General features: G+C 55.6%; 1 protein-coding gene across 1 annotated transcript; it reads right to left on the minus strand.

Annotated features, from left to right (window-relative positions):
- ZNF385C (zinc finger protein 385C) lies at nucleotides 1–11,837 on the minus strand. Its single transcript, XM_030465727.1, has 8 exons — nucleotides 11,681–11,837; nucleotides 9,253–9,395; nucleotides 5,521–5,631; nucleotides 4,045–4,204; nucleotides 2,991–3,320; nucleotides 1,460–1,558; nucleotides 1,029–1,237; nucleotides 1–385 (listed from the first exon to the last, which is right to left on the minus strand). Exons 1-8 carry the CDS (start codon nucleotides 11,835–11,837, stop codon nucleotides 164–166), a joined length of 1,431 nt encoding a protein of 476 aa, XP_030321587.1. The 3' UTR covers nucleotides 1–163.
- Nucleotides 11,838–13,036: the final 1,199 nt, after the last annotated feature.

Raw genomic sequence — 13,036 nt, forward strand, 5'->3', positions numbered from 1 at the left:
GGGTGGTCGGGCTCTGCCGGGGTGTCTCGCTCCAGCAGGAACCCACTCGAAGCAAAGGATAAGCCGGGGTTGATGTCGAGGATGATGTTTTCCCACCAGCCAGCAGAGCAGCCCGCCTGGGAGTGCTGTCCCCCCGCGGCACGGCCCGGTCCGGCGAGCGGCTCTAGTAGGGTGCGAAGACGATGGGGCCCGGAGTGGTGCGGACGTGGGCTGGAGGCGTCCGGAAAAGAGCTGGTCCGAGGATGGGGGCTTGGAAGAGGGTGGTGGCAGCTGCTGGCCGCAGGGCGAGGGGACCGGGCATGGCGCAGACAGCGGCGGTGAGCGGGCTGGGCAGGAAGCGGGTCGCCAGGGTTTTGGTGAGGTGCTTCTGCAAAGCCAGCTTGGACTGCGGGAAAGGAAGGACGAGGGGACATGGTGAGGGGCATCTGGCTGCAGGGGAGCTCCAGTCCCTCTCCCGCAGCAGCCCACATCCCCCTCAGTAGATCCCTGACCCACAGCCCTGCTCTCTTGGCATGGCTGAACAAAGGGTTGTCCCAGCTGCAAACCTCCCGGGGGGTCCAGCCCCACCATACCACCCCTGGGCTCTACCCTGGCCTTCGCCCACTGGGATGTGCCCTGCTGTGGCTCTTTGCTCTGCTGCCCTGGGACATGTTTGCTGCCCAACATTGCTCAGCCATGTGTCTACAAACAAGTGCTCTGTTTTCCTGATCCCCACCAGCCCAGCCCAGCTCTCCTGTTCAGGAATCACACAACGGGTGGAAGATTCCCAAGTGCTGCAGCTGACAGTGCTGCAGCCAGAGGATGCACAGTTATTCCCCTGCTTCCCTTCCCACCAATAAAGACTCAGAACTCCTCTCACTGCTACAACCCACCCTCCCCAAGGAGAGCAGCTTGGATGGGATGGTAGGATTCAAAGGAATGAGGCTTTAAGAAAGGCAGCTCCCATGTCTCATTGCAGGAGATGGTCAATGTGGCAGGGGATGTTACAGAGAGCAAACCAGGTGGGTCTTTTGCAGGCAGACAGATACCTTGAGAATACTCACTGCAAGGGCAGCGTTCTTCTGCAGCTTGTTGTAGGGGCTGTACTTGGGCTTGGGTGGCTTCCCTGCCAGCCTGTCTTTGTGCCTCCGGCTGCTCATGTGCTGCGAGAGGAAAACAGCCAGATTACCAAGAGCCAGGACAGCCAGGACAGACCCACAGCACCATGTGGCTTGGGTCCACAGGGCATGCCCAGCAGCTTCTCACAGGGGACCATCAGGTGCCCACCCCCAGGCCCCCAGTGCCCGTGCAGAGGAGTCTGCACAGCTCCACCCCATGGAGCATCCCCAGGGAAAGGAAAACAGCACCGTCCCCATCCCAGGGATCATCACCTGTTTGAGCTGGGTCTCCGAGTTCACGTAGATCTCGCACACCTGGCAGTGGAACGCTTTGTTCTGGATGTTGATGCTGCCCTTGTTACCGATCCGCTTGGACTTGTGGCCTGCCCGGGAGAGGAGCTTCCCTCGGCCTCGCCGCAGCTGGGTGCCGTGACCTTCCAGCATCGACTTGTGCTTGGCACCTGGGTGGCAGAGGGGACACTCAGCAAACACCAGCTGCCCCCCTGTGCATCCTCCTGTGCATCCCCCATCCCATGGGATCCTCGTCCCCCACCTCCCTGTGCTCAGCAGCAGAAAGTGAGTCCCAGCTCTGGCTGGGGATGCTGCAGGCTGCTCCCAAACCCTGCCAAGCTCTCGTGGCCAGCTGCACTTCACAGGCAGACCAGAAATGCTCGGCTTCTCGAAGACAAACCCCCCCCCTGCTCCCTCCATGTGCCAGACCTTCGGAGAAACTGCTATTTTAAGTGTGTGCTGGAGCCTGTCTCCTGTCCCTGGGCGCTGGCACAGTCTGCGGAGCCGGGCGCGTGCTGCCCGCTGTGCTGCAGCATCTGAGCTGCACCCAAGGTCAGACAGGATCCGGCTGCAGAGCCAGGAATAGCTTAGATGGGTGACAGGGGGCTGGAAGGAGGGACACGGATCCCTGGCACACCTGGGGACAGAGTGCCCTGTCCTGCCCCTGTCAGCGCCACGGTGGCAGCTTGGGGGGGGAGGCGAGTAATTTAAGCCCCTGCTAATTCATTCTATTTTTTAAGGCGTTAAGCAAGGAGCCCCAGTCCATGTGACAGGCACGGAGGAGCACAAGCTGCAAACATTTGTTTGTTTGTTTGTTTGTTCTTTCTCCCCAAATCAGCTCCTGAATTTGTAACTGGAGCTGACAAAAGCAAAAGGACACGTCTGCAGCTAAGCAGCAGCCATGTCCTGAGCCGACCCCTGTGCACGGCTGCTGCTGCTGCCCCAGTGGGCAGCTGAGGCTGGGGGAACTGGATCCCAGTTGTTCCTGAACTGAGGGGAGGGGTCCTTCCCTTTAAACCTGGGGTGTCCATCCTTCTGTAGCACCTCCCAGAGGAAGGGGTGCTGCAGCACCCACAGACCCACTGAGGATCCCCTGCACAAGGGCTGCCCTCTGCCACTATCTAGGGGGGTCCAGCCACCCCCTTTTGCCCCTCAGTCACTGCTGGACTCCAGAGCTCTTTACATTCCCAAGGGGCTCCCCAAAAGCCACCAAGACCCCAAAACACCGAGCTGCTTTTGGAAGGATTACTCCAGGTCTGAGAGAGGCACTGGTGCTGCTGTCAGCTTAACACCAAACTGCTGTGGAATATAAAGTAGCCTCCAGCCATTTGATTAAATGTATCTGAAAACGTCTTTAATTAAGAGAGATGAACAATAAGTGCATTTGACCTTGCTAAAATTCACTCCATGCACTGTGGCACAGGTAAAACACCACCACTTATCTTTGCAAGCCACCTTAACTAGTTTTAATTAAAGCAACATTCATTAATGCTCTCCATTTCCCTGCAAGGCTGTTTGGTGATGGGGCACAGGGGGGGCTTTGTGGGGAGCCTGGAGGGAGCTGCAAGGGGCCTGTACCCCCATCTCCCCTGCTGTCCTTACCGGTGTTGTGAGCCTCCAGCTGTGACAGGGAGTTGACAGTGACTTTGCAGGTGGGACAGTACAGGTGCTGTTTGCTCTTCTTCCCCTCCTTCTCGCTGTCAGGGGTGGAGCTGACGCTGCTGCCTGACTCAGCTGCCTGTGCCTCGGCTGCCGGTGTGGCCGAGGAGGTGACGCTGGTGGCATCCGAGGTGCCCTCGGAAAGCTCAGAAGCCGGTGGGGAGCCCAGGGGGGCGATGCTGCCCGGCAGCTCCACGGGTGACTCCTCAGTGCCAGGCGTCAGCCCCTGACTGCTGCCCTCACCCTCTGGCTCCTGCAGGCCATTGGCTTGAGCTGGCGGGAGGGAAAGGAGAAGGGGGAAAAGAGAAAGAAATGGGCAGAAAAGGAAAGCCCTCTATGCCTGAACAAGTTTCTTGGATTGCAGAGAGCACCCCCATCCTCCTAGAGACCACCTCAGGCACCATCTGCTCAGGCTCATCCCTGCTGAAGAGAGCTCTTCCCAAGCTCTCTCCTATTCCCACTCTCATCTGCAGCTCGTGGCAGCACAAAAGCCCAGGTGAGCTCCAGAGCTGCTGCATTTAGAGGGAACTGGGTCCCACCCACCCTGTCCCAGCACAGGGGATGTGTGAGCCCTCCTTGGGGCAGGGGACGCAGCCCCTCCTGCAGCCCCTCTCTCCCAGAGACATCAAATCCTGGGGTGAGCACCTGCTGCTTCTCCCAGGCAGCTGCAGGGACGTATGGAGCCAGGCTCTCCCCAGGATCCCAGGCTGGATTCCCACCTTCCCATTTTGCTGGGACCCCAGCAGAGCACAAAATCTCATTATTAGTGCTCTGCTGGGGTGTTTATGCGGCAGTAACCGCAGCCCTCCTGTGGTCGGCCAGGAGGGATGCTCAGACACAAGGCTGCTGCAGGTCAGGATTTCATTGGGCTCTTCAGGATGCCCCATCCTGGCCATGCTGTGAGCACAACACCACAGCACCCCAGGAACCAGCTGCATCGCTCACACCAGTACCACAGCTTCCAGCACCAGACCCCCCACACCCCTTGTCCCCGTACCTGTGCTGCTGGGCTCCCCGCTGCCCTCGGGGCTGGGGGTGAACTCAGCTGCACCATCCTGGCTGGTGGCCCCCACTGCTTTCTGCTTGTTCTTCATGGCCTCGATGGCTTTGAGCCTCCGTGCGTGCTTGTGGCCCTTGTAGTGAGCTTCTGCCTGGTTCTGGGGAGGGAGAGAAGGGGACAGCCACGTCGGTGCTGCTGCCGGACAGACGGACACCGGGAGGATGGGTGAAGGGGTCAGCCCTGGGGCTGCAGTTGTTCCAAAACGTTTCCAGTGCTGCCACCACCCCTGGTGACATTCACCCACCCACTGGGGCCACCTGGGGGGTGGCAGCTTCAGCGGGGTGCAGCACAAAGCTGCTTTTCTCCTCCTGCCTGGCTGCTCTGCACGCAAACCTCAGCCGAGGTATCACTCTGCTAAGACAGCACCACATGGCACAGCCAAGATAAGGACCCTGCTCTGATTAAATGCATCAAGTCACTTTTAAAAGAAGCTTTCAGGCAAAATCTGTGACTTCAGAACCACAGAGTGAATTTCTAGCTAGAAAAATGAAATAAAAAAGTACATTGGTGGGGAGGGCATGATGCCCATTGTAACCTCATGGGTGTCTAACATGCAATTTACATTCCTGGGCTCCTTTTCCCCCAATGAACACTGAATAATGAAGCAGGCGTTGATGGGTTCATGCCTGTGCTAAACTGATAAAAACATACACAAAAGAAAATCACCCAAACATTTGTGTCCTGCACAGTTGGGGACAATGCTGCATTGTCCCCAAAATGAACCGCAGTTCAGCAATTTACAGCGAGTAAATCCAATATGAATTAAGACACTGAACCACTGAGCAGCGTGCATTAATTCGCATGGCTGGTGCTTCCCGTGCTCCAGTAGGAGAAGCCCTTCCTTCCCCCGTGCCCCTCCCTATGGCATTCCCAGGGCTAGGAGCGGTGTCCAGGGGGTGCAGTGATGCTGGGTCTGTGGGAAAACAAAAGGTCCCTCCGAGTGCGGGGCCTCATTAGCAAACACAATAAACTCCCCCTGGATAGCAGGGATGGGCTGCAGCTTAAGTGGGTCACGGCTCTGCACAGAACACGCCTGGCGTGCGAGGGGCAGCTGGGCCAGCACGCAGACAGGACCATGGGGGACATGGGCAGGGAGAGTGGCACTGAGTGTCCTGGGGACGGAGGGACTGACTGTCCCAGCTCAGGGTTGCAGAGCTCTGAAGCCCAAGAGCTCTGATCATGGTGGCAGAGCAGCACCCAGCCATGAGCTCTGACCAGACAGCTTGGAGCCAGCCTGGCCAGGGCACAATGCCCAGGTGGGTACAGAGAGCAGCACCCAGGAGCCCCGTTTCATTTACGTAGAATAAAAAGCTGGGGGAAAAACCCAGGTGCCACCAGCATGATGGGCATCAGCCAGGGCCCCGTCCTGGGATGCTCCGGCTCAGCCGTGGCACTGTCCCTGTCCCCGCTTACCGCAGAGTTGAAGCGGAGGTGGCAGATGTTGCAGGAGATGAACTGCTTCTTCTTGAGCGGGGTGGGCATGCCAAAGGTGTGGCTGATCACTGCCTTCTGCACCGGGTCCATCTGGAAAGGAAAGGAAGGCAGAGGGCGGGTGGGTGCCAGGCTGGGAGGGCTGCCCTGAGCCCCTGCAGCTGAGGAGCCACGGAAAACGCTGGCAGAGCTTGTGCCTGGTGTGTGGGGCAGCAGAGCATCCCCAGCTGCCAAGGAGGGACCCGCACACTGTGCACCAGCACTGCCCACACTCATTGGTTTAAAACATCCCTGAAAGAAACAAACCTGAAGGGTTTGGCCTGGTTGGGGGACAAGGTCTGCAGACCTCATCCTCCCCATCCGTTTCCTGCTCCCCTGCCTGTGCCCCCATCCCCTCTCTCCCCACCACAGACACCAGCATCACAGATGGCAAATCATCTATCATCTGTCTGAGCTCCCGGCTGCTGCCCCCAGTGCCAGGGCAGCCTGAGCAGGAGCCAAAGAAGGGTGCAGAGGTGAACAAAACAAACAACCAGCCATTAATCCACCACGTGCTCATCATCAGGGAGCTGAAACATCCCTGTGCAAAGCCAATGGAGTGAGCAGAACCACGGGTGCCCAATGCATGCCCACCAGACACGGCTCAGGCCAGGCAGGGGGGGCTGTGTCTCCCTCCCCAAGGAGCTGTCGGGACAGGCAGATGCCTGGAGGTTGATGACAGCTCCTGGCGCTTTGGGCTCGGTGTCATTCCTCAGCCCTGGCAGCAAACTTGTTCGAAAAGCCATAATTGTTTTAAACAAAATGCATTTATTAAGGGAGGAAAACAATAATAACCTCTTTGTTTGAGCGTGGCTATAAACTAGAATGCAAGTATTGTTCCCCTACCCTGTGGCACAGGGAGATTATCTTATCTGAGTCCTGCTGTCAGTAGGGCCCTGGGCTTGCAGGCGATCGTATTTCTCTGCAAAGCTATTTCATTGCTGAGACAGGTGCATCAGTCTTCAAGGCACATGCCTGGACAACAGAGCCATTATCAAGACCCCAAATTCCTTTCCAGAAGTGAGCAGAATGGTAAAAGCAGGTGATTAATGAACTGCCTGTTCACTACGAAATTTTACTTACTTATCTGGCATATAAATGAAGAGGCATTTGGGGTTCAGAGGAGACCCGGAGGAAGCTACAGTTGGTGAAGATGCTGCTCCACCCTTGATGACAAACACTGCAACGTGCTACAGGCAGCATCCCTGACCTGCCAGCCTGAGGGCAAAAGAATGGCTGGCACATATTTTCAAGAAAAACATCTACTTTTTCCATACAAAGGCAAGAAAAACCTTCAAAGCAACTGCCAGCTCCCAGCCACCCCTGAGCCCCGTGCCTGGAGCAGGGGAGGGATGCAGAGGAATGGGAGATGCCTGCATAAGGATGCCAAAGGAGCCAAGGAGCATCCTGGCACCAACCTGAACCTGCCAGCAAAGCCAGTGATGCTGGGGCTGCAGCTGAACACCGACTCCAGGGTGGTGGCACTGTTGGCCCCAGCAAAGGGTCCCTTCTGCTTCCTGGGGCATGAGGTGATGGCATCAACTTGAGCCTTTACCAAGCTCCTTGCCCCACCCCACAAATCCCAGCCAAAGCCAGTGCCTGTCACTGTTCCCACTATCCCAAAACAAACATGAACACCGTGTCCTGATGAGCCATGAGGCACCCACCCAGCCCCGTGGGACCCCACCAGGCAAGCTTGGGGTGCCCAGCCCTAGCCAGTGCACAGAGCTTGGCTCCCACCCAGGAGTCCTCCTGCTTCTCTCCACACAACCACACCTCCAGCCTCTCCCTGCCACTGCAGACATGAAAAAGAACCCCCAGACCCCTCAAAGCATAGCAGAGGCTGTGCTGCAGCAGGACCTACCAGTGCCACAGCCAGGGGGGCTGAGGCTCTTCCAGGGGGGCTCCAGAAGCACCAACCTGACAGCAGAGGTAGGCTTTGTGCACCGTGTGCTTGGAGAATAAAGATCTTGGCTTTGTAGTCAATTCTTATTGACTCACATTACTTTATTTATCCCTGGATGTTCCTCCTGATATAAATAGCAATGCTGCTGAGGTCAGGAACGGGAACTCGCAGGGATGCAGCATCAGTTCTGATTGTGTCTCCTGCTGTGGTTTTGTGAGATGCTGCTGGGCCCTGGGGATTTGCAGCATCCCCAGAGCTGGAAAGGGCCTTTCGAGCATGAAACGCGCCTTCTGTGTTGCGTGAGGATTTTTTTTTCCCCCTGTTGTTGTTGCTGCTTTAACTGGCAGGAGAGCTCAGCTTGGAAAGGTTTCACTTGCTCCTGAGTAAAACATCTGTGGGGTTCATGAGAGCCCTGAGACCTGCTCAGAGCACAGAATGCTCTGCCCAGCAGTTGCAAACAGCTCCTGCTCCACTGGGCAGGGCCTGTTCTGCATCCCCAGGAAGCACAGGCAAACCCCCAGATCCTTTTTACAGTAGCCCAGAGCAAGACAACACCCTGAGAGATGCCCTCCCACCCTCCCAATGCCTCCCAAGTCTCAGCTGCTACCTGGAGGCTCTGACCTGGCTCTTCCCTGGGCAGAGAAAGCAGCCCCAGTCCAAGGGACAGAGGAGCGAGCACCCAGCCAAGACACAGCACGATGGGGTTCAGCAGCTCCAGCAAGTGCAAGAGATTAATTTTCCATGTTTTTTGGGGTGTTGTTTTTGGGGTTTTTTGTTTTTTTTAAAGCAACACAACTCTGGAGAGCATGTGCCAAGGCAGAACAAACAACAGGGTCTGGTTCCCGTTCACTACTGACTCACGAGTGACTAAAAAAAGGAGCCCAGACAGAGAGAAGCAACCTTAATGACATACAAAATATTCTCCTCTCCTGTGTTCCTGCTTGTTAGCACAGGGGAGAGACAGGCTAGAGCTGGGATTTCAAAAGAGCCTACAGGAGTTAGACAGCTGAATCCCAGTCAACAACAACCAGGATCCTGTGCTTAATTTCTGCAGCCAACTTTGAAGATCTCAGTGATAATTTGCACCTTCCCAGCACATTTAATCTCAAAACCACTTACAAAAGGTTGGCAAGCAGGTGGGGAGGGAGCTCAGGAAAATCTCATTTCCAGGTTCATAAGGGACACAAAACTAGGCATTTACCAAACCCCAAAGTGCCCTCCCTGCCTCTGCTGCTCTTTGCCCAGGCCAGTGTAGAGGTAGCACAGAACATCTCTAGAGGGCCATGTTTAATTGCACAACACAAGCTTTTGGTCCAGTGGTCCAAGATTGGGGACCTTGAGCCCAACTGAGCAGTGGGAGAAGTCTGGCATTGGCCAGGGCTCACCCAACCCCCAGGCCAGGCAACACCAGCACCTTCGTTGGCTCTTTATACACCTTCTCCTCTCCCTCTCCTTTTCTGTATTTACTTTTAAACTAATTAACTGCTCTCAAGAGTTACTTTATTACTATTGATTCCAGGAGCAAAATTAAATTGATCTTGATTAAAATGAACCAACTTTTTTATTCTGGTATAAAAGGGTGACAGCTGGGCAGAAACTGCTCCAAGCTAAGGGCAGGGTGGGTGCCGTGCACTTGAGGCCAGCAGCCAAAGACCCCAATCTTTAACCCAGAAATTACCTGGTAAGGGGTTGGGACAGTGCTGTGTAAGGACTGCTGCAGGGAAGAAGGGACCTGGCAGCTGATGCCCACCCACCCCCCAGGCACTCACCGTGTTGAAGTTGGGGAAGAGGTTGAGCGGTGAGGTCCCGTTGAGCCGGAAGGTCAGAAAGTGCTTGATGTCCAAGGGGGGGGGAAGGGGACGGCCAGGGATGGGCAACGATGCTAAGAGGGGACTGCTGTGTCCAGAGGGACCTGGGCAGGGAGAGAGCAGTGTTAGGGTTGGTGGCCCTGGCTAGCAGGGTGGGGATGTGGCACGCAGGGACATAGGAAGTGTTTGCTTTGAAAGGCATCAAAACACCCCCTGGGAAAACAGCCCCTTCCCCAGGCTTTCCTGTGGGTGCTGCCTCACACTGTTCCCTGCAAACAAACAGCAAGCTCTGGAGTGTGGTTTGAAAATATTAATGATTTTCTATTTAAAAGAAAGCCCCCCCTGGGAAGGGGGGAAGGCTGAGCAGGGTGGCTGTGCCTCTAGCCCTCTCCTCATCCCAGCCCATCACCCCTCTCCTCAGCCCGAGGGCAGCAGGAAAGCATCTGCACAGGTCTGAAATTAAGAGGGGATTTAAAAGAAACAAAAGAATAAATCAAATACAAAAAATAAGATAAGGTTTCAAGTGCTGTGAGCCAGAACAGTCCATTCACATCTCATTCAGCCTCACACCTCCAGCCCCTTCTTGCCAGCCTGGACCCTTGGCCTGGCACAAGGATGAGACAAATGTTCCTGGATTTATTTTTTATTTATTTATTTCTAGGTCCTTTTTCACCTCAAAGGCTGTCGTGGAGCCAGACTGCCCCAGCACAGCACCATCCTGAGCCTATGCTGGCAGAACCCAGGCTGGTGCAGGAGCTGAGATACAAATCTGAAATTCAAAGTTTGAAAGATTTGGAGAATTTGAGCAGCAAGCGCTCGCCCTGCAGGCAGCAATGACCTCTTTCTGGGAGAACGCACTCGGGCAGCACCGGCGCCGTCCCCGAGTCAGGCCTGACTCCAGGGAAAAATTACATTTTGCTTCATCAGGCGTGCATTGATCGAGTTAATTCCAGAGTCACCCAGGAGGGAAATCTGTGAAACTGCTTAAAAATAAATAAATAAAATTCTAGCAACGGCAACCGGGGGAGGGGGAGCAAAAGTAAGCAGAAATGGGTGAACGACGCATAATTAACCTTCTGAGGCGTGAAACACTGTTTCTGCATCAAATCACCGGAGACGGTGGGGCCAGCCCCCAGGGACACCCCCCCCCAGCCCACACACACAGCCATGACCCCCACAGAGCAGCAGCCTCTGGGGTCGGGTCGACGGCATCCCCGCCTGCCTTTGTCATCAGCTTCACACTGCCTGCACTGCCCTTCAGACACAAATTATATATATTTGAATTTCATTTACCACCGGGGATGGAGAGAGAGAGGATGGGCAACGCCTCTGCCCCCCATCATCTGTAATTTGTGAATTAGTCACGTTTTTGTCTGGCTCTGCAGCCAAGGTGTGAAATGGGTTCTTAGGAGAGAGCCCAGAAGCCACACCTGACACGGGACCTGCGGAGGGGCAGAACGTGTCCCCTCAGTTCTGCCACTCGGGCAGACAAGACACTGCAAGCAGGAGAGGGGCTGGAAGCCCCAAAGAGCTTTGACACCAATCCAGCACCCTTTGAGGAGCAGCCCTGTGCCTGGTGCTGAAGAGCCAGGTTGCAGGAGGGTGGCTTGCTGTCCCCTGGCCAGAGAGGACAAGGGACAGCAGCCACCAGGAAAAGGGCAGCATCAGCTTTGGTCTGTCTGAGCCTTGGCTGCTCACAAGAGCACAAGCACTGGGCAGGGAGAGGGCAGGCGAGCAGCACAGCCACAGCTTGGGTGAGAGCCAAGCTCCCTGGTGAGGATCAAGGTGCCCTGGCATGCTGGGGCACCCCACAGCATCCAAAAAGCACCCTCCAGAGCACCCTCCAGCACTCCCTGGGGCACTGGGCACCTACACGATGCTCTTGGGGCACCTTCCCAAGGACACTGGGCCACACTGCTACAGCTCCAGCAGTACCTTTGCCACAGGGCAGATTCCAGCAGCAGCTGTGGGCAGTATTTTTAGGTATTAATTAGCCACTCAATTAAAAGGCTTTGCTCTGGGGAGAGTGGCAGGGCCCTCAGGTCTGTATAGAATGTCACGACCTTACCCAAGGTGATGGGCACGGGGTTTCTCTCCGCTGAGTCAGAGCAGAGCAACTGTTGTGTTCTAACACTATGCAGGTGTGAACCTCCCAGAAACGCCTCTGAAAACTGCAGAGACAACTCTGAAGGTTTTCATACCAACACAAGAACCTGCCAAGGACCCATCTCGGCAGGCACCGGCTGCCTCGTGAGAGCATCTGGTGCTGAGTCTGCCCAGGACAGATGGAGCTGGAGCTGTTGATTCACACAGAAGCCGCAGGCTCCCTCCCTCCTTCCCCTTTGGAAGGTGTTCTCAACAAGTTTTGTTGGCGTCTCAAATTCCTTACCCGAGGCTTTCAAGCCTTTGTCTCGAACCAAGCACCAGGCTGATTCACTCCAGCTATTTCCAGGAGCCTCTGGAAATACGGGAGTGCTCCTGATGCCAGAGGAGCAACCCCCGATCACAGCGTTGGACCAAGGCAGCAGCAACAGAACAGACCCCATGATGCCCCAGGGTCCAGACTCCCCCAGTGCCTCCAGTTCAGCTGGAGCATCATCAGGAATGAGCAGATTGCCCAGCCCTGGGCTTCCAAAGCCACCACAGCCAGCAAACCCCACAGTGACCCAGAGCCACAGCTCTGCTGGCCCCAGAGACAGCGATGCTACAGCTGCCCCAGTGCTGCAGGTTTTGCTCACCAGCCCCAGCAGTGGATGATGCATCTTGTGAGCATCATCCCACTAAAACCTCCGGTTTCCAGTTTCTTACAGCCACAGCCACCACCTCCATGAGCACAGCTGGGCCAGCAGCCCAGGGCAGGACAAGAACACACTGAGAACCACACACCAAACCAGGGATGCCCACAGCGAGCTTGCCTGCACCCCAACACCCACCATCAACCCAGAGCCTCCACCTTACCATCAGCAAGAAGGACACAGGCCCTGGGCCAGTGGCAGTCACCTGCCACCAGCCCAAGGACAGAAATGTGTGACAGAGGATGGTCCTTCCATGGGGGTAGGGGGGAGCAGCCAGCCCGACTCCCCCACAGCCCTTCTGTGTTGCTCCAGCACAGGTCTCAGCTGGAGCCAACCACAAGGAACCAACCATCAGCATTAGGGATATCGGGGTCAAATCCTTGTGGACACAGACCCTGTGTCCACACAAACTTACCCAAACAGGATGGAGCGGAGCCGAATCCCATGGGAGGACCCAGCACTCAGGATCAAACCCCAGTGATGCTTCAGGCTGCTGCGCTGGCTTTACTGCAGGATAAAATCAGTCTGAAGGGTCTTCTCACCCCTCCTGACAGAACTGAAGGAAAAGTCCCTTGGAAGTTAAAACCAGAGAAACCCCGTGACACCCCAAGGTGCCACCACCTCCCACCACAGCCACTGCACTCACACACCCAATCCTGTTGGCAGCAGAGCTTGAGTCCCCCCAAGCTCCCAAGAGCTTCTCTCCCTTTAGGGCACAGGGAATGCTTAAAAGCAAAACCACCAGCTAAACAACTCTGGTTTGTCCTAAAAGCAAATGTTAAAGACTTTGGTTGCAAGATTGCAGAGAGCTCAGGGTGAAAAAGGAACATAGGCACATGATGGCATTTTGAAAAGACCAGGAATTCACTATTTAGTGGTTTTGGACCCCTGCTTATCATTTATTCTGTCAGTGCAAAAAAGTCCTTTTAGATATCTTTGGACTTTAAACT

Source organism: Calypte anna, chromosome 27, assembly GCF_003957555.1.
Source record: "Calypte anna isolate BGI_N300 chromosome 27, bCalAnn1_v1.p, whole genome shotgun sequence".
In the NCBI taxonomy this organism is placed as follows: domain Eukaryota; kingdom Metazoa; phylum Chordata; class Aves; order Apodiformes; family Trochilidae; genus Calypte; species Calypte anna.